Below are 22,209 nucleotides of genomic sequence, written 5' to 3'. Positions count from 1 at the left end.
CACAATTTCCCATTGACGCCCATGTTAAAAAAGGATTTGAGCATGTTTTCTTGTCTAATTTCCACAAAAAAAGGTTCGATATTGCCCACTATCAACCAGAAACTGTTGGATGTAGTACAGCGCTTGTAAAAAGAAAAAGAAAAAAAGCCTTAACCCTTCGAGTGCTATTGCTGCATTTTATGCATTGTTATGAACTAATGTTCATTTCATATACATTTTATGTGAAGCACTTTAAAGGTAGGGTAAGTGATATTTTTCGGTTAAAACAAAAAGTATTTTGTTAAAAGGTTAAAACACTATATTCTGATAGTAATCATTGCTATAGAGTGTTTTTTCAGTAACAGATGTCTCCCTGTTTCTCCAGCTCTTTAATAAACAGAAAATACATTTTCCGGTAGGTGTCAAAATCTCAGCCAATCAGGAGAAAGTACCCATTTTTAAGCTTCATTTGTATAGTGTTCCAGTTCCAATTTTGTCTGCTCATTTCTTAGTGTCATCACTTCCAATTTCACTTGTTTAATCTGTATCCTGATTGAGTTCTCTGTCCTGGTTGGATAAAATTGGAAATGTAACTGAAACTGAAACGAAAATGCATTTTCTGTTTAATAAAGAGGTGGAGAGACAAAGAGACTCCTGTTACTGAACAAACACTCTATAGCAATAAGTACTATAAGAATATAGAGCTATTTAACACTTATTTTAACCAAAGCAAATCACTTACCCTACCTTTAAGCTGCATTTTCTGTATGAAAGTGAAATAAAGTTATTATTATTATTGTTATTATTATTAATATTATCATTATGAAGTGAATTAAAAATGATTTAGAAATCAGAACTTTGATATTTTTTTTGTATTACTAAATCTGAAAATAGTCTGGCACTGTCTGGCACTGTGAATTCCACCTGAGGTTTCGGAGGACAATCCCTGATCGAAATATGGTGAACTTTATCATGGAGATGCTGTCAAACCGCAGCTTCACTCTACAGACCAGTAATGGCCAGCACAGCTGGCCCAGATGACTGAGGAATGGTATTCCGTAAGGGTGTGTTCTCTCCTCAATGCTGTAACATCTAGATCTATGACCTACCAGATACAACATGGGGCGGTAGTGGCTCAGGGGTAGAGTGGCCAGGGTAGAGTGAACTGGAAACCGCAAGGTTCCCAGTTCGATCCCGGGCTGGGGGGCTCCCCCAGAGTTAGTGTCAAGTGTCCTTGAGCAAGACACTGAACCCCTAATTGCTCCCGATGAGCAGGTTGGTGCCTTGCATGGTTTCCTCCGCCATCGGTGTATGAATGGGTGAATGTAATGCACAATGCCTCAGAAGCAGAAGGGCTCAAGTTTGATTCCCGGCCCTGCCAAGTTGTTGATGTGTCCCGATGACAATACACTGAACACTTCTGAAACTTAATTTCTCCCACGGGATCAAATAGGTCTAATTATAATTGAAGGTGATGGAAGACGGTCTCAACCAAGACATGGGCACCATGGTAGCCTACCTGGCGTTTGTAGCTCAGCATTGGCAAGACAGTGTCGGCGGCATACCATCTTCGCAACAGAGAAGATGGTATCTTCACAACAAAATGCAGTGCTTTACATCAACAAAATCACATGCGCAGTGCTTCACATAAGAATGTATATGAAATGAACATGTAAACCGAGTGCATACAAATGCATAATGCATAAGCATAACATACAGAAATGGCACTTGAAGGGTTAAGATTAGTTTCTTCTTCTTTTTTTTAACAAGCACTGTAATGCATCCAACACAGTTTCTGGTTGATAGTGGACAGTATTGAACCTTTTGTGTGGAAATTAAACAAGGAAACATGCTTAAATATTTTTTAACATGGTCGTCAATGGGAAATTGTGACATCAGCACATCACCTATTTAAGCATTTTTCAATATGTTCCACCACTGGGATTTCTTAGGACTTTTGATATGTTATAACTAACATATTTATGAAACAAAAAAAGTTGAAAGAGTTTCTGTTGCAATTTGTCCTAGGTTAACCCCTTATTAACCTTAGAATGCCTATACTTAATATGCCTGTTTAGAATGGGCCACTTAATTGCAGCTTTCTTAAGAACCGCTCATCCAAACAAGTTCAAACTTGATACTGCATTTCTCTGGGTCCTCAGCAACACACCTGCCAAATGTCGACTTCATACAGTGTTCGGTTTTCAAGATATATAATTGTATGTGTAATAACAGTGTGGATGGCGGCCATTTTGAAATTTCCCTACATGCAATTCCTTGCGACTTTTTTCCTCTCATTCAGGACAGATTTAGGACACAAAATCAGTTGAGTTTGTTTTTGTTGCAATTAGTGGGAGGTCAAGTGCCAATATTACTGGACTAAAACCCCATATGGGTAACCGGAGTCCCTCAGGGCTCAATACTAGTGTATTATCGGTTTTTCTGTTATTGTCGAGAAAGCCTTCGCTGAAAATAGCAGATCGACAAGCTCACAACAGGATGCTGATGAGCTTGTCGATCTGCTATTTTCAGCTAAAGCTTTCCTCAGTCCTAACAATACCGATGCTGGGGTTTAAGTGGTTAAACTGTACATTTATTTTATTTTGTGATTTCAATTTCACACCCGTGTCTGCCAGTATCCCAGCCAGAAACCACAATTGTTTGTTCCCTGCATAAGAACTTTATGCAATGCATATGGAATTTAAACTGTAATAATCACCAACATTTCGTTTACTGTTTAAATGCCATTCTGATCTCAGTTATTTTCCAATTAACAGATATATATTTTTAACATTTTATATAACGGAATTACGCTATGACTGTAACACACTTGCTCAACATTTGGAAATTAGGACAAAATGCATATTACTTTGGGGTCAAGTTTTCCACCTCACATGTGTTTTTTACATTACAGTATGCTTTTGGTTAAGCTGTACCCACAAACTATGTGCCAGAATTAAACTTAATTCATTGGGACATTTCACCGTACTATTTTTCCAACAGTGCTTTAAATATTTAGGTTTCAGCTACGGTTTTCCCTTATTTTAATGGTCTGCTATGGCTTTTCCTAAAACCACTTAAAGGTTAGTTGTGAACTTAATACAACCAAATCACAAACACAAACAGTATCTTAACGTTGTCTTGATTTGTCTGCTGCTTTGCTTAGCCTAAATTTAAATGCTATGTTACCGCCTACCATTAGATGGCAGTGTAGCTCCACACCACCCCAAAAAATCTCAAAAAGATGTGCAAAATACTGGAATAATGATAACATCTGTAAGAAACAAAAACAAAAGGCTTTATTCTTGAAAAACCACTAGGAAAAATAAACCATCACATTATCCATGTTACATAAACAAGAATATTCAACCAATTTGCAAAACAAAACGAGGGGGAGAAGAAAAAAATGTCTAGAAAATGTAGTCGCCAACATCTCAGTTGTGAAACTTCCACACCAGGTTAGGTGGTGGGGGTGGCCACACTCTGCAGCAAGGTGATGTTGTCTCCTTTCAACATGATCCTCCCTGAAATACATAGGCAGAAAGAGAAAACCATGTTAAGATAAGACAGGCAGAGCAATTCAACAGATGTGAAAAAGGGATATACCGTGTCAAGTCAGTTCTGGATAAGCCAATCAATGGCCATAAAGGAGTTAATATTCATAAATAAAATACATAGGTCTTCTGTGAAGTCATGCTTTAATTTGCTTTAATTTTATTGTCATTCCGACTAAATTAATTGCATGGATTAATCAAATAATAAATCAATCGATCAATAGGGATCTTCTAGGTTAACTCTAGTTAAAGCAAGAAAAAGAAAAGGAAAGGTTAGGACAGAGACAGCTTTTTGGACTGCATGTGTCTCACCCAGGGGCTTTCTGTTCTTTGTCTTCATGTGGACTTCCTCAGCATCATCTAGAACCAGGTTCATGTACTCGTCAAAGCCCTAAGATGAGAAGGAAATGTGAGCATAAGCAGTCTTCTCCAAAACTAATACTTGATTTAAAGACATGCATACACTGATCATTTGTGGGAACATGCAGGTCTAAATAGCCTACATGTCATTGTTTACTCATAGCTTCAGCCAGTCAGCTGGAGCAGACTGTAAGCTTCATGTTACTCCTTTGCTTGTCTGTCAGACGGACAACCCTGACTCGTTAGAATGCTGTACTGAATGTGCACAACATGGGAATCACACAATGTAACTTTAATCAATTCAAAATGATAATGTAGGACGAGTTCACAACCAGACTCGACGAAGACAGACATCTAAAAACTATGTTGGGAATAGTCTCTCACTTCCTTGTTGTCACATCGTGTACCTAGGGGCTGACCCAAATAGTTCGAATATTCAAAGCTTTGTTCGATTCGAATATGAAAATAAGTAATAAAAAAAAACATATATATATATATTCTCAATAGTTTTTCATTTTGTATTTTATTTTGAGCGGCAGCTTTCGGCGGATGATTTTTAACCTAGCGAGGAGCGGGTTTATGAAAAGGTAGGAACGGAACTCGGCGCGAGGACCGCGCGAGCTTTGGGAATGCACTGCGGATTTGTAGCGGAAGTTGAGAGTTGGTTAAGTCCCGGGAAAGACGCGCTGTGATTGGCCAGTAGTCACTTTGAGTGTCAGTTGGGGCAAACGCAGTCCCCACAACATCATTTACTATTCTGTGCCTATCGGTACATAACTCGGACGGGGCTGAGTAGGCTCAAAGCGAACTTTGCAACGTTCGGCACAGCAGCTCGGTGGTGCCTCTCGTGGCTCAAGTTCGCTTGAGACTGCGCCCCTCCGTCGCGGTCCGGTCCAAAACTATACTTTATCGGCGAAAAAAAGTAGTCCGCGGTTGTTTGAAAAAGTATTGTCCCAAGCGGGAGTCGAACCTAGACTCCCAGTGGTAGTGGATAGGGAGTCTAATGATTAGCGAGGTGCACCACTGTGGCCGGTGCTGAGCTTGGGTATTTGGGCTTTATTAGAATGTGACGTCCTAACTCTTCTAATGTAGAAGAAAGAAGTCCCCGCGCGGGCGCCCGCCCAAAAGGGGACGCATCGCAAATCCACCGTGCACTACCATATATAGCGAGGACCGCATGCCACTCCAAGCCGCGCACCACAAATGTCTCCGTTATCTACACAAGTATGTTTACAAATACTTTGTGCCAGTTAAGTTATATATTATATCACCAACCGATCAAAGGGTACGATTATTTGGAACGAAATTAAATGGTAAAGGTAAATGGTGCATTTATATAGCGCTTTTATCCAAGGTGCTTTACATAGATTGTGCATTACATTCACACACACATTCATACACCGATGGTGCAGGAAACCATGCAAGGGCAGCAAGGCATCAACCAGCTCATCGGGAGCTATTAGGGTTCAGCGTCTTGCACAAGGACACTTCGACACCAACTCTGGGGGAGCCCGGGATTGAACCGCTCTACAGACCACTCTACCCCTGAGCCTCTGCCGCCCATTGTGTGCCACCCACAGGTTTTGGCTGAACTACCCATTTGTTTTGTGAGTACCCCCCGCTCTCCAATCTGAGGATTAATCATTATCCCACAGGATTTTATATTGTCAGTCTTATTAAAAAATACAATGCCTACATAAAAAGGAAACTTGGATGGCATCTTTTGCACAACATTAGTAGCTGTCCATCTAGGCTCATGGGGAAACATTTGTGCCAAAAGAGAAAGTGTATCGGCAGAGGTGTAAAGTAACTAAGTACATGTACTCAAGTACTGCACTTACTACTTAACACATTGTGTGCCAGAGGTTTATTAAAATAGTGTACGTTCAGTGCCAGCATATCTTCCATCCACTTACGTTGATATGTTTCGTGCTGTAGAAGCCCCGACGCGGAAGTGCATGTAAACAAAGCGTGCGTGCGAGACGGCGGAGGGTCCCGACTAATGCCTGGAGCAATAATATTTCTAACGCGATCCTCCATTGCAGAGTGATCGCCGATCGAAAACGGCTCACTTCCACCACGTTAAAAAGAAATGGAGATATTAAGCTTTTAGTCAAGGAGTTAACATTGGAGCGGCCGACCGGAAGCATTTTTTACATGGATCGACATCCGGCCTCTCCTTCTCAGAGACTCCTTGGATGATCCCAAAGTTTCGTTAGAGTGCCCCACGTGGGAAAATATATTTTTTTTAAAATGGGCCAAAAACGGTCCGGACCGTTTATGGCACATGACGCATGGCTTCTCAAAAACGGTCCGGACCGTTTATGGCACTCAATGTGTTAAGCACAATTTTGAGGTCTTTTTACTTTACTTGAGTATTTCAAATGTTCTATCTTAAGGTAAATATTGTACTTTTACTCCACTACAATTATTTGAAAACTTTAGTTACTAGTTACTTTGTAGATTTTGATTATTACAAAACATACATTAACCACTTCAGCCCTCTAAACATTTCGGCCATTTGAAAATAGCCGATCTACAAGCTCACAATGCGTCGCATCAGATCTGCTATTTTCAAAAGATTTGGGGCATTACCCCCCACTCCACTCACATGCTCTGCTTCAAGTGCAGGTGCACCCGCACTTGAGGATTGATGATTTTAGCTATGTATGTAGCAACATACGTTTTTTCAGAAAACTGTCCGGATTTATAAAGGCACTTCTAGAATCGACCTCAGGTCTTAATGGGTTAAATCAATGTACATGTTATGGCTTTAAATTAATGAAAATACTATTGAGGTTGCTATATTTCCACTGCAATTAATTTATAACTTTCATTATAAATTCCAATTATATTAAATCAATGGGCTCTGAAAGTGAACAAAAAGTTGAAGATCTGTTGGAATCGGTGTAGAGAAGGCGTCTGATGCTGCCTTTGTCTCAGTGAAGAGCTGGATGGAACGGAGACAGAAAGCCTGGCCACAGGATAATGCATAGTGGTGGCCTACCATGAGTAAGGCTATTTTCATGTTATGTTAACTTGTTTGTAAACCATATTGTTGTTTATTTAAAAAACAAAAGTGATGTAAATTGCCAGGAATAATACAATACAATTATATCGTATCACTATCCCAAATGTAACACATTATAATTTGAACTTACAATGATGCAGCCCTCTATCCGCATGTTCACCTGTTCATACAACCAGACCTGGATCCGTGAGCGCTGCAGCAAAGACAGAAGAAGAAAAGATTAAGGCCAAGATGAACAACTTCAACAACTTCAAGTACTGACACAAAACATGATCAAATGAATGAAGTAAAACATAATAGAAATCAAATACTTACATTTTGTAAATACCTGAAAATTAGGTTCTGGTAAAAAAAAAGAGTCAAGGGAAAAACGTGGCATATCAAAGCAAAAGGCATAAATATTGCTATAATCACATGACAATATTATACGTGCATGTCCATTTAGGTTCATATACTGCTCTAGCCTTGGGTCAAGACTATCATAGATGTATTTGATTGAGTCCAACTTAAACTTTCGTATAGATATGCAAATGTTAAAATTGATAAAATACATCTATGTTAGTGTTGATCCAAGGCTAATAATGCTCCAGAGTTCACTGACTGTTCAACGGAGATCTGTTGCACGGTATGAGGCCAATGGGCCATGTTGTCCATGTAGAACCAAGACAAATGACTACATACAGTATGTTTTATACAGAGTCAGACCTGATGGGCTATATAAATATAAAGAGCAATGCACCAAGACTTTGCCAAATTCCTCGAATGGTCAGGTAAATAACGATTCTTATCTTTACTTCACTAAATGTACCTTTCTGAATGAACAACTGTGCGTCAATTCTTAGAAATCATACGTATTAAATGTATAACATAATATAACATTAATCAACCATGCCACTGACTCCAGCGGAGTCTCTTCAGGTTTTCTTTCACCGTTTGGACGATGAATGGCATGCTAACTCTGCTATCGTTGCTAGCAATTCAACAGTTCGTAGAGTTTTTAAAGCAGAAAGGATACAATTGGCTGGACCATAACCTTCTGGACCTTCTGTCCTTGTCCTCTGTACGCCATCCCTCCAGGCGAGTTGCGCGTATCTACGAATAAAACAGTAATACTTTCACGATGATTCTGTAGAATTCAATTCACCGAATTACGAAAGCCGCACGTTGATGTTTCCTTCAATGGCGGGGTTGGTTTCTTCCGCATGCGCAAAGCAACCCACGCGTAGTCAGGAGCTTCCGTCGTGGAATTGGACAGCGTCCCCTGGAGGTAGGAGGTCGCGCAACTGGTTCAATGTTTGGGCCGTTTCCAGCCTTAGAAACAAAATATTGTTTGGTGTAGTCGGGGATCCAGTCACCGAAAATTTGAGAGGACCTGTGATGTCATGCTATACTTTTTTTTTGTGTTTTTTCTATTAATTTGGTCATTAAGGTCCACAGAATGAGAGGCCTGCTCTGCCGGAAACATCGCGAAAAAAAGTTGTGGTCATTTTTGTATAATGAAGCCTTTATTTTTTGACCGTGTGATGTGAATTAGGTTTATTTTCTTAAAGTCCTCAAAAGGTTGTGTAGGCTGTCAATAAATGATTCCCAGATACACAACACATATGTGAACAACACCAAGTCCAAAAATACACTCACAAAGCCTTTCCAAATGATTTATAGACATTTTTGGTACCAAAAATTCACCCGTTTTTTGCATTTTCCCCAATACTTTCATCTTTACTTCAATAGTAATCAACTTTTCCATGGGTTATGACATCAGCCAATGTCTCATTCTTTTCATCAATCTTTATAGTCATTCCACAAAAAAAAAAATTAAAATCAACCCTAAATTAAAGGAACTGTGGTGACTTTATTACCCTTATGCTCAAAATTCCCAGAGCCTTTTTTTTCTTGAAAACACCTGTACCCCCACAAAAGAAACGTGTAACACAACAAATTCAAAACAACACAACACAAGTCTTTTTTTATTATAAAATAAACAGATGTGCACAGCTGATTCTTTATGTTAGTTGAAAAATCACACCTAGTGTGAAGTGAGCTGTGCTATTTATGAATACTAATATATATTGTCTCTGTTTTGATGTCATAGTGATGAAATTGCTATCGTTGATCTTGATTGGCGTACATACATGCTAAACGTCCCATGACGCTTGGAGCTATACTCCTTCCAGGAGCACAGCTCAAAAAAGGAAATTAAACATTGGCTGAATAAAATAAAGATTATGACATGTTGTCTAATATCACGAAAATGAAAATGATGAGGAAAATGAAAACAACTAACTAATCAACTCACTCACTGTCACTGTCTTCGAGTGTGAGTTCAACTCGTGAACATTTTTTGGGGTCCCCAGTGCAGAGACAGGCAATGACACACTTGACACCGGCTCTTGCACAGGAGCATCCTCTGGCACACTTGCTTTTCTTGCAGTGGCAATATTTGGTGCGCTTGTATTGTGCAGGTTTTGCATCCTTCAGCATCATTGTTTCCACCAGCTTACCATTGACAAGCTCTCTGCCAAAGTTGGTTGCCACAGGGTAGGTTGGCTGAGACATGTGTGCCCTCTTACATACAACCAACTGATGCAGGGCTCTGAGAAGGTGTAATTGGAAGGCATCTTCAGTAGGTGGAAGGCAACGCATGTCTCCTTTGATGTTGCCAAAAAGATGGGCTCGCAGTGCATCCAAGTTACCACTGAAGTCACTCCTCTCATACAGTGAAGCCATGTATCGTCTAGCCGCTGTCACGACATCTTGTGTAACATCCAGACTTTCCCCAGAGTCACCGTATTGGCACAGAGGCAGAAGGTCTTTCAGGTGATCAACGGCAGCTTTGTAGGCACGTCTTTTTCCTCTTCTGTAAAGATAGCTCACTGTGTCACATCCAGTCAGTATGTAGGTGCTGAGGAGTATGGATGAAAGATCGGAAGCTTCAACATCATACTTCACTGCCAGGGCATCCACAATTGCATGAGCAGGTAGGTAGATATCCATCTTCTTTACCCATAGCTTCTGTAGGCCATCCATGTGTGTGATGTAATATATGCACATCATGATCACATCTGTGTCAGTAGCCACAACTACAGCCCGTTCGTGGTGCAGATGTTCTACTGAGTATGCAATGTGGGCAAACATCCTGGTATCTGCCTCCTCATGCTTCTCACAGGACAGTTCTGGAAGCTCAACCTGACAATCTGCTGATAACAGAACAGTGTGACTAGGATCACGGAAAAGTCCACCCAGAATAAGTGTGCATCCAGCAGGAAGTGATTTGTGCTGAGCAGCCCATGCTTCTCCCATATAGTTCAACAGGTTTGCTTTATTCAGTGGATTTTGAACAAAGCCTTTCCATTCAGGTAAGGCAAGAGTATCATGTGGCTTGTACTCCTTCATCTTGCTGGGGCAAGTCTTCATTCTCTTCTCTCGTTCCTCGCCTTTCAGACTTTCAGCTGGAGAGACATCATATCGATCACCAACAAAGTGGATGCAGTCACAGTTGTCTGGGATACTACTAAGGAGCTGCTTCAGGTATTTTACTTGCAGTTCATGGAAGGTGCTGCAACCAAGATGTTGGTGACGCTGGATGAATGCCATGGCATCAACCACCATTACAACAGGCTTGTCGAATGGTGGCAATCTGTCCACTTCACACCATGAACTGCCATGGGAGGTCTTGATTGCAGCCAAGTAGTCAGCCTTATTCCCTTTTCGCATGGCATAACCTTGGTCAAGGGATGGATCTGTCTCAAACAGGGAGGCTGGGCAACTTGTCCACTCATGACCGAAGACGTCTACCTTCTTGTCTTCATCCAAGTCCTGCACAAAGTACAGGTTTTGGACAACAGCACTCTCTTCCTCGTAGACCCTCTTGGCTTTGAGCGCCATGGACATTGGCTTTTCTGTCTTTGCTGCAAATGTGGCAAGTTTCTTTGGGGCTATTTTCTCACTGTCAGTTCTTCTTGCTGCAGCCAGTGCCTCCAATCCTTTTTCACGGGCGTACACCAAGTCTGTAGATGCATATTTGTGGCCAGTTGAGATGTTAAGCAGCTCCTGTTCTTCTTTTGGAGTCTTCATGGTGTTTGGTGTCCAGATGTACCATAGCCTTTGTCTGCTATGAAACCGCTGTCAGACACGGAAGAGCGCGCAAAATTTCTCCATGGCTGCTGGCTGCTGACTGATGCCAGTGAAGAGTTTTGTTTTGGCATCACGGTTGTATGTTTTCTCAAGTGCCATGTCTGTCCAGACACCATTGAAACGACCTTCAGTTTGATGCACAGTAAACTTCCCATCCTTGAATTCTCTATGGATGTCCGGAGCCAGTGTAGGTAGGCTTCTCATGGCTTCCAAGTAGTGGGGCAGGCAGGATACATACATGTAGTGGCCAGCAGCTACAAGGTATGGTAACATCCTCTCTACTTCAGCCAGGTGTTCCTCCCACAGGCCTGCACGCTCAGCATGGATGAACCGCTTCAGAATCATCACCATGTCCATGTACTGTAGCCAGAGCTTTGAGGTAGGTGAAGTACATGTGTCATCAAACTCAGTCATCAAACATGACAGCTCCTTCAGCTGGTCAGTTGCATCAGCACATGCAGAAGATGCCTTCTCCTCATCCTTTTCTGAAAGGGCATCTAGGAGTAGCTGGACATTGATGGTAAGTGCAGATATCCACTCCAGGTCCTTCTCTTCAATGATTAGCCATTTGGAAAATGCTTCCCAGTGTAGGGCAAACATGGCTGCATGTACCATACTGTGGGCACGCAGCATTGCGTAGTAGTCTTTCCCACTGATGATTTTGTTTGCTGTTCCACAGAGACAAACATCAGCTTCTACCATGATGTCTTCGATTCCAGTTGCCTGCATGAAATGCCCAATTGCTTTTAGGAAATTCTGAGCAATGTGAAATCCACCCATGCGCAAGATAAGTTTCCCATACATATGAGGGTTCTTCCAGAACCACTTCATAAATTGCTTGGTCACATGTAATGATGGTGAACTCTTGGCCTTGTTCTCTGGACACATCCATGCAGTATTGAACTGACTTTTCAACCACATCTGGGTCTGTTGGTGACTTGGGAAAGAAAGGCCCATAGCCAATCACAGTAGCAGGGGTAGCATCTGGGATGAGAAATGCATGGAATGAACTCCATGTTGGAGCAGTGCAGCTTGGTTTCAGGTCCTCCAAGAGCACAGTAGGGCAGATATGAACCAAATGCCACAACATGCTCAGGTGGTCAAGAGGTTCAGCTAGACACATGGGCTTAGGCTCTGTATCCATGGCACACGTTTCTTTTGTGGGGGTACAGGTGTTTTCAAGAAGAAAAAAAGGCTCTGGGAATTTTGAGCATAAGGGTAATAAAGTCACCACAGTTCCTTTAATTTAGGGTTGATTTTAATAAAACAAATTGTGGAATGACTATAAAGATTGATGAAAAGAATGAGACATTGGCTGATGTCATAACCCATGGAAAAGTTGATTACTATTGAAGTAAAGATGAAAGTATTGGGGAAAATGCAAAAAACGGGTGAATTTTTGGTACCAAAAATGTCTATAAATCATTTGGAAAGGCTTTGTGAGTGTATTTTTGGACTTGGTGTTGTTCACATATGTGTTCTGTGTATCTGGGAATCATTTATTGACAGCCTACACAACCTACTGAGCACTTTAAGAAAATAAACTAGTTTTTTACAATAGGCGAAAATGGGCAAAAAAATAAAGGCTTCATTATACAAAAATGGCCATAACTTTTTTTCGCAATGTTTCCGGCAGAGCAGGCCTCTCATTCTGTGGACCTTAATGACCAAATTAATAGAAAAAACACAAAAAAAAAGTATAGCATGACATCACAGGTTCAACCCATTTTCAAGAGCTTTTGGGCCTGTGGATCCCCGACTAGTGTGCACACCACACTACATCAAGAAACTCATGAAATCGTACCATATTTACCGGATGTTATAACATTGCGTTATAATGCCTCCCACATCATATGCAAAACAGTACAAATGATGACGATGATGAGTTCACAAATTAAGAACAATAATTACATATAAAATAAAGTATACATTCTCTAAATCATAATACATTCTCCTTGACGTTGGCCTCTATTATTATCCAAAGTTCTCAAAAAACATTTCCAGAGGATTTTGCTTTATCAAAGCTGAATCTTATCTATAAAGTGCAACTTTGTCAGATGCAAATTGGGCCTAGTATGGCAAGTAGCATGATGTTCTGTTTTCCGATATCTTTGGCAGTTGACTGTGTTCATGTTGTACATTTTGTGCAGAATTGTATGATAGCCCTATGACTGTATAGACTTTTCAGACATGCTGCAGATTGATTGACCATGGCTTTTATTTGTCTGTGCCTAGCCCTCTGTTTAAAGCCTTTATAACACAGCCAGGGCTCTGCAACATGTGTCCCACAGTTGGCAGCTTGGCTGATGGATCTTTGAGCTTCCGAATACATGCTGTCCACATTTGTAAGTGGCTTAACCTAATCTTTTTAATTTAACCTTCAAGTATTCAGCCTTGCGCTTTGCTGTATTTTGTTATGGCCATTGTTTTGTGGAGTAGTGCAATTATTTGGTTTTACTATTTATGGTTTCATATTTTCTGTCATGCATTATTCATTAGGCCTAAATAGTTTCTTTCATGGCTTTTAATTATCTTGTTTTTATTTTTTACTATTGTCCTAGTGTTGCTAAAAAAGAACTTGAAGCTGCATTACATACTTGGAATTTATTTAATATAATCTGCCATACAAAATAAAATACTTATTTTATTACTAGAACTCTGCCTTGCATGGCTCAATTCCTCTATAGTGTCCATTAGAGGGCGGTGCAGTCCCATAACAAACTGATTAAAACATCACTAGTCTGGCACTCTGGCACATTGACATTCTGCACTTGCCTTCCATCAATGTATTAACAACGGATGTCACCAAAAGCAGCACAACATAGAGAGAATAAGCCATTAGTTTGCGATTTCCATTTTAACAGATTTTTTAACGCATTAATCATTACCCTGTCAGTTTATGGGTAGGAAGGGCGTATTTACTTACTTCTCTATGACTGAAAAGTCATTAAGTCGTTTGGTAGATGTTGGGCTCATTGTGACAATCAGCCAACATCTACCCATAATTGTTGGCTATGGTATTCCCCCAGAATGGCTCAGATATAAATAGACAGTATTATATACAGCAAGATTGGCGATTTCTCTGTTGTGCACAATATTCTTGTAATATGATGAGCTGAGTCAGGGACGGCAGCCTTGAGTGTGCATTTAACAATAGTATTAATAACACACAACATTGGCCAGTCCAGCTATCCACATAGAAAGTGTGATGGAAGTTAGCAGCCGAGGACAGACGGGAGTCCGCAAGTGGGGGAAAGAAAAGAAGCAAGGAGCCATCATCAGCCATGGTGGCACAGGCCACGGTGTCCTGTTTCAGCGCAGGAGCCCCTCGGCCTCATCTTAAAAGGAAGGAGTGCCATGGCTTGTGGTAGCATACGTCGCTCATCAAGGCCATGGCTGTCAAGTGCCACATGCTTGTCTTTGTGCTGTGGGTAGGAGGAATGGGCCACTGACACTCAGTACCACACGCCTGCTCATAGTCACAAGGAGCAATGCAGGCCAGGCAGATACTGTCTGCAGACCATGAGACTCTCTAGTTCATCGACACAGGCCTTCAATCAAGGAGGCTAAGTGAGTGTGTTTTTATATGCAACATACTCCCATGTTCATAGCCGTGTTAAAAGCAATGTTTATGCACATCCTAGTCTATTTACAATAGCTGGGATAAGCTCAAATCCCATTTATTTCAAATAGGAATAGGTCCTATCTGGGATTGACCCCTGCATGGAATGGATGCTCACTTGGGTTGCAGAAACCCTTGTGCGCAACACAGTCTCTGTACTGACTAAGCTGGGAGAGACAAATAAAGATTTGACAAAATAAGGCGTGAAATGATGAAATCCAAGATGGCGCCACGCTCAGGCGATTTGTCTTGTCCCCCAAGCTGAACAATGGCAAAGACAATGACACATATATATCTCTCCTTGATGTCCAGCATGTTGCATTGCATCATATACGTATGTAACAACCTCCCCACTGTAATACACACACACGCACGCACACACACACACACACACACACACACACACACACACACACACACACACACACACACACACACACACACACACACACACACACACACACACACACACACACACACACACACACACACACACAGATGGCCAGTGTACAGTGTTTATTTTTTCAAATATATATATTATGTTCCTCTCACTATCCTTCCAACCTTCCTTCTCCTCGTCTAACCCTCGACTCTACCGTCCCCCACCACCACTCTAAACCCGGCCAGCCAAAAGGAACTGCCCCGGTTAAATCAACCTCCTCTCTACATCACTTCCTGTTCCTGTTGGTGCTGATTGTTCTGAGGGGAAGGGAACAGGGAGGGGGGGGGGAGTTGGTTCTTTGTTCCCCTCTGTCTGGCTCACCTGCTTGACCCCCACCTGACAGACCTGACCCCCCTGTGGGCCTGGTACAGCCAGCCAGCCAGCCAGCCAGCCAGCCAGCAAGCACTCGGTCTCTTTCCTGTCTCACCCGCTGCCTTTCTGACTGACAGGATATTCATAGCATGCGCAGAGCACTGACATAGTTCATTGTACCTTGCCAAATGCTTAAATGCTCAAATTTGTCAATTGTCAGTTTATGTTGTGCAGCATAGCACTGCTTCTGCTGTTTGTTAGTAGTTTTTTCCCCTTTTTTTTGTTTTGTTGTTGCAGTAGATGTGTGGACATTGATAAACCGAGCCCTGGGACTACAACCTTATGAGGCTATTGTGATGGAGTTGTTTCAATCTGTGTAAACCGTTTATCAATTCACACTCCTGTGTAAGGTAACCTGTTTATGGTGTGCTAAAAATGTGCTATTTTCTGTGTGAAGGCGTCTTGTCTCGTCCACCTTGATGGTATCACTCAGGAAAGTTATGACATAATAAAAGGCCATTCAGAACCTCTACGGTTGCTGACATGTTTATTTTCTTTATTCAAAGCAGACAATTGGATTTGCCTCTGTAGAGGGTGGGGTGCCTCGTTGTTATTGCTCTAACCTGTGATCTAGGAAGTCGAGCAATTATAGAAACATGTGTAATCATGTCTGCGAAGTCTGCCATAATCGTTCCAAATGCTGCGCTTATTTGTGCGAGTCGCTGGGTTAATCCTGCCATCTGTATCAGTTCATGCCAAAAGAAAGAAGAATCTGTTATAAATCTGCTATAAAATTGGACAAAGGCGAAGGACAGACTGTCAAATTCGCACCCATTGTAATGAGTAGTTTTCACCCAACTGTCCTGCATTTACTCTCCTTTCTGTTCCAAGTGAGAATTGCAATTGTAAAACTGTAATTGTCAGGAACAGGAGGAGGGCTGCAGCAACAGACAATTGGTAATCAAGGAAGGTGAAGTTCGCGGTGGTCTTTTTCTGTGAAAACAAAACTTGAGAGTGTCTGACATGTAAATGAAACAAAGCATAAGCACATACACATTCAAATTCACTTAACCAGTTAGCTATCATCCGTATCTAAGTGTGGCTGTTGAGCAGATGTAGGCCCGTAAGGGCTTTGGGAAATGCAAATGCTACTCAGTGTGGTTGCTGTACTGGGGAATCCAAACCACCTGACATCTTTGTCTTTTTAGGGCAATAAAATATGTTGTAAAAGATGAAAATTGTGTGTGTGTGTGTGTGTGTGTGTGTGTGTGTGTGTGTGTGTGTGTGCGTGTGCGTGTGTGTGTGCGCACGTGTGTGTGTGTGTCAAATGTTATTTATGTCCATATGATCCCATTGTGTCTTGTAACCTGTGGCTTCCATACATTGCATGAGTAATGTCAGCATCAACGAGTGACAGATTGTATTGAACACATTCTGAGAACTTTACTGGGGGACTTCCAGATTGGTCACATCATTTGAGAGAGAGAGAGAGAGAGAGAGAGAGAGAGAGAGAGAGAGAGAGAGAGAGAGAGAGAGAGAGAGAGAGAGAGAGAGAGAGAGAGAGAGAGCGAGAGAGAAGGAGAAACTGTTTTCAACAAGTTCATACTTTTTTCTATGAAACAATCCATTCAATAGCCATCGCCTTGGACTTGCTCATGCGGCCCTTATCTTGTTTTAACAGGACCGCTGAGATGCACAATACATTTATTTTCCCTCCAATTAACACCGTGAATAATATGCAGGTCCGATAAGGGCTTTTTGTTTGAACCGCTGTTTGTGAAAACTAGGAAACGTGGAGGCATTTTTCATTGTGAGGTTGTTTGGCTGTGGCGCTGGGGATCTGATGAACACACTGGCCAGTACTGCTCCAGAGGTGGAGGGGTCAGAAAGCAGAGGGACTGAGGGGGCGGGGGGCATGGGGTGGCTTGCAGCTTTCAAGTTGCATACACTGAACAACCCATTGCCCATGGCCAAGGCATTAACCACTGGAACAATAACAGTAGCCCAATACTTTACAATTAACTGCGTTGTATCTGTACTGTAGGTCACCTTGAAAGCTCAGTTTGAGCCCAGAGTTCCATCGCCTCACTTCCATTCCTGTCCTGACTTCTGCAATAGACAGCATCATGCTGACTGTATTGCTTTGTGCCTGACTTAGGCAGCTGATGCATGCTTTTACAGTCATGATGCTAATGTCAGTCTCTGCGTATGACTGGTGAGTGGAAGGAGATGTGGATGGAGAGGAGAGACAGAGGAGAGACAGATGGAGAGGAGAGACAGATATGGAAGGAAAAGACGGAGACAGATCATGACACTAACCCCTTCTGAAGGGACGGCTTCCAGATATCCCACCAAGCCAATCAGGAACAGTGAGCAGGGTGGCTGGAGGAGGGATTCAGGGATAAATGGCCAGGGAGCTGGAGACTTGTAGCTGTGGGCCTCAAGCAGACATCCTGGAGGCTGGACAGGGGTGATGCAGGAGACTAACTGGGCTGGTGGTCCACCTGTTCAGTGGCTCTCACATGCATGGCATGTGTTTGACAGTTGTACAGTTGGCCACCATCAGCGAAACATCACGATTTTGGGTCATCTGCTCATAATCTCTGCTGGCAGATATTGGGTCGTCTGGCACCATTGATCTGCAGTCTCTCTGGCTGTCTCCTTCGGGTTCTCTGTGGCCTGGTGTCTCCTGCCGTGTCTCTTTGGCATGGTGTCGATTTCGTCACCTCCACAGTTCGATGGTGACTGTGTTGGCAGCAGGTGTGCTGTCATTGCTAGTGAAATAGCAATAGTCACCACAGGGTTGTTGGTACTGTTGGACTGAGTACTTGTAGTTAGCACAGAATTATTGTAAATCTGCAAGGTTTCAATCTTGTAGAGTTGCTGTAAATTAGTTCTTGTTGATTTTGCATAGCTTGCTTCTGTGGTGGTCTCCTCTTTGTCCTCCATGGACTGGGTCCGGTCTGGATATGCTTTCAGAAATCTGCTTCCAAACAATTCCTTCACCCTTAAGTTCTTTTGAGCATCCATCAGAGATGATGAATTATTGATCCAGCCGTCAATGCCAATTATTATGGAAACTATTAATATCCAGTCAGGGACAGGGTGAAGTGTTGACAATTTATTGAAGAATATTCAAGCAGAGAAACAGCATTCACAGTAGCATAGCCCCCAGTCCTTTTGGCCTGAGGGACAGCCCGGGCAGAAAGCCCTCCTGAGGTGTCATCTTGGACACCTCTTTCTTATACCCAGAGATGCTCTCCTAAATGGTGATAAATATGGACAGCCTATACTAAGCGACAGTACAATATATAATCATGTTGACTGGTTAAGTTAAGGACGTCCATGTATGTATATGCTAAGACGTACAGGATTGTTACACTTATGGATTGCTGAACCAGCTAGAAAGAGAATAGTGTGGTGGAAATAGACCGTGGAACAATTGTTGACTATCCTAATGACAGCAACAGGAGTTGTGACAAGACCCCTGCTGTGAAGCTAACACTCTATGCCTGTCCAAATATATAGATAGATCAGAAATTATTTTGAATAGATTGGGCATTCAAAAATGTCTATTACATGGGCGTATCAGAGGCATCCAGGGGACACATTGGTGTTCATCATCATCATCATCATCATCATGGTTTCGGTTGTGTCTGACATCAGTGCATGTTGAAAATCTCCATGTGCATTTGGTTTATGTTGTTGTGTATGACATCAGTGCATGTTCTGTCTTGTCTGTACTTTTTTCTTTTAAAATTCTAATCCTGGAAGCTGCGCTCCAACAGTTCTTATGCATTTGTGCAAGTTATATGTATCCATCTTATCTTATCAGTGCATGTTGATCTCCATATATGTGCATTTGACACCGGGTATATATGCATCTCACGCTGTTTGTTAGTCTAGCGGCTGAGTTCTGAATTAATTGAAGACGGGATAAAACCTTTTGACCACGCTGACTACGTTAGATCGCCATGGTTACTCAAGAGGTTAGAGTGAGTGACTTCATGCACTCCATATTCAGACATAATGGTCAACCCGGAACTCCATATACATTTATATGGTCATGTTGACTTGAAGCTCCTTATATGGATCCTTACATGATTTGTTTGAGTCCGATGTCATGACCACACGGTTTGTTTGGGTCTGATATCATGCTGTCACAGTCAGTCAAGTCAAGTCATGTCAACTGTTAGCTCAATATAGTGATACTTCATTTTTTAGCTCTGCTCCTATACTTTGATATGAAAAAAATAAGTCTTAAATGAACAACTAACACATGGATGCACCAATCTGATGTGGGTGTGTTGGCAATATACAGTTGACAGTGTACAACTTTGACTTAATGACGGCACACAATTTACTTCCTTTTTCCCCTTTGGAGAACTGTGTATACTGGATATAGGGTACACACATGATAGTTAAATGCGGAAATAAAATGCATTAAAAGCCAATGTTCTTGTGGTGGGTTTCCCTTTTCATTAGACCCACCTTTTTTGAACATTAAGTGCCAGGTGTACCGATTCCACTGCTGTATGTTAAACTTCTGAACCCATCATTACGCTGCCAATAATTATTAACATTACTGTCCTCAATCTAGAGACCTTTTAGTCTTGTTTATCTCAGTGTGACACTTGTGGTTCAGCCTTGTAGAATACAGATTAAACATCTGTCAGGGCTTGTACACTGAAATGGTAGCGAACCATTGTTCAGCATTTTAATGTAATATTTTCATTCTTGCAGATGTTTGAACTCAAAATACTGTACTTTTCTTTGTGTTAAGAGCCAAAGCGCATCACACAAAATAGATACAGAAATATACAGAATGTACAATAATAATAATAATGATAAACTTTATTATAGTACCTTAATTAACAATTGAGTAGGACTTAACAAGACAGTAACAACAACGGAATTAAACAAGCACCAACAAGGTTAGATGCACCAAACTGAGATTCAAAAATGGTTATTGAGCTAGCAAGCCTGAGGTCCAACGGCAGACTGTCACCAACCTAGACTTAGGAACAACAAGAAGAGCTGAATCCTCAGACCTCAGGCTATGGGCAGTCCCATGGGGCTTAAATGTTAAAAATAACAACTAGATAACTTAAAATCTATTCAAAAGGTTGCTGGCAGTCAGTGTGTAGAGGATCTGGGGACCGGGGTTAAAAAGTAAGGATAGAAATGTGTCTAAAAGCCCCGCTAGGGGCTTTCACTTTCACTAAACACCAAGGGTTCAAAAGTTATGAAATGTCTGAAAAGGGATGGGGCAAAGACAGCACTAGAAGCTCCACATAGGGGGCATGGCTAAATGACACCAACGGGAGCCAATAACTACCAATAACACCCCCCCCCCTATAACTGACCAAATTACCAACTGACCAAACAGTCGACATTGTCATTGCCAGGGCCTTGCTGTTAGGCGGGTTAAAAATGTAAGATTTATCTACTCTAAATTGGTACTGGGGAACAGGTCAGAGGGTCACCAAAATCAAAATAGTTCTACCATGAATGTGCTAACAGAATTTCATCAAAGCAGTAGGGTTTAGCCTCTGGGGAGCATGAATTCGCTCAGCAATTGTCATTGCAATTTGCCCATTGATTTAGATATATCTTGGGTGCAAGTGGAAATGTTGGCCTGAAAGGACAACAGAATAAAAAGAAAAGAGCAACACTTTAACCACAAAACACCCTTTACCGTTACAATATTTGCTATGGACAATGTGTGACATTTTGTGTTGCCAATGTAACTTAAGTGCAGGCAGTCAAACAGTCAGAATAGTGGTTCATGCATATCATACAACAGTTACAGTAGTTCCGACGAAGCAATCTGTTTGGTTGAAATAGCTATCTACCCGTGCTTCAAACAAGCATGACAGCACACCTAATCACAATATAACAAGAAATGACACAGTCATATATACCAGCTCGCAGCAAGCTAAAACCCTTGAAAAGTACTGTCAACTACACTGTTTCAGAGTCATAGCGAATGTCATTCTTATTAAGCTATTAAGTAAGCTAGTAACTATAACTATATTATGTAATATATATAATATAATATAATAACCGTTCAGTCTGGGTTTAGATTTGTTCTGTTGACTGTTGTTCCCTTCAAATACAAACTGAAAACGTCAGACATTCAAACAAACTCAGCGAACTATAGTCTAGATATTATTCACTCAGAGTTCTGTAGACTGTATCTACTGCTGCTATAGTTCATCCCAGATGAACTATATTTGTTTCTATCAGGGTTGCCATGTCCGCTTATTATAAGCGACTTTGGGCTTGTTTTTCTGTAAAGTTGCTGGTAAATATCGGTAGTTGCGGGTTGCGTTTTTTGGGCTTGTTTCTAATCGACTATTTTCAAATAGCCGACGGTTTAAAGTGCTCATGTGGTCTATAGTTGCTTCTTTTGGGCTTGTTTTCCTAGACCTGGTAGCTTATTTCTCTCACAAAACATGGCAACATCGTGAGAAAAAAATCAACAGAGATCTTCGCTGGCAGAGTGAGGAACAGTGCCACAGATTTACCATAGAGATATATACAGTGGCCGAACACAGTATCGCATCGTGCTCCGTAGGTCTTTAGATGCCATATTCTCAGAGGACATTGAGCCCTCATTGGCTGGCCCTTTACCAAGGCCAGCCAATGAGGAAATAGTGACGAGAAACTTTCGAGAAAGTAACGAGAAAGTGACGACTAGTTGCACGTCTATCTGTTGATCAGGCCTGCGATCTGATAAAAATCAGCTGGGTCTGAGTCTTGCAGAACAGAG

The 22,209-nt window shown here is 41.6% G+C and overlaps 1 protein-coding gene across 1 annotated transcript; it reads right to left on the bottom strand.

Moving 5' to 3' along the window:
* Positions 1 to 3,256: 3,256 nt before the first annotated feature.
* snrpe (small nuclear ribonucleoprotein polypeptide E) lies at positions 3,257 to 8,117 on the bottom strand. Its single transcript, XM_080424235.1, has 5 exons — positions 7,940 to 8,117; positions 7,240 to 7,266; positions 7,055 to 7,117; positions 3,846 to 3,924; positions 3,257 to 3,503 (listed from the first exon to the last, which is right to left on the bottom strand). The coding sequence occupies exons 1-5, from the start codon at positions 7,991 to 7,993 to the stop codon at positions 3,439 to 3,441; spliced, it is 288 nt and encodes a 95-aa protein (XP_080280361.1). The 5' UTR covers positions 7,994 to 8,117; the 3' UTR covers positions 3,257 to 3,438.
* Positions 8,118 to 22,209: the final 14,092 nt, after the last annotated feature.

Source organism: Gymnoscopelus braueri (genome assembly GCF_963280865.1).
Source record: "Gymnoscopelus braueri genome assembly, chromosome: 3".
Taxonomy (NCBI): domain Eukaryota; kingdom Metazoa; phylum Chordata; class Actinopteri; order Myctophiformes; family Myctophidae; genus Gymnoscopelus; species Gymnoscopelus braueri.
This window is presented reverse-complemented; position numbering and strand designations above follow the sequence as displayed.

Excerpts from the sequence above, each read along its gene's own strand:
- snrpe (XM_080424235.1), bottom strand. The coding sequence starts at position 7,993 with ATGGCGTACAGAGGACAAGGACAGAAGGTCCAGAAGGTTATGGTCCAG. Across the intron at positions 7,118-7,239 it reads TTTTCAGGTATTTACAAAAT|CGCTCACGGATCCAGGTCTG; the intron begins GTAAGTATTTGA and ends TCTTTGCTGCAG. Across the intron at positions 3,504-3,845 it reads AAAGAACAGAAAGCCCCTGG|GGAGGATCATGTTGAAAGGA; the intron begins GTGAGACACATG and ends TATGTATTTCAG.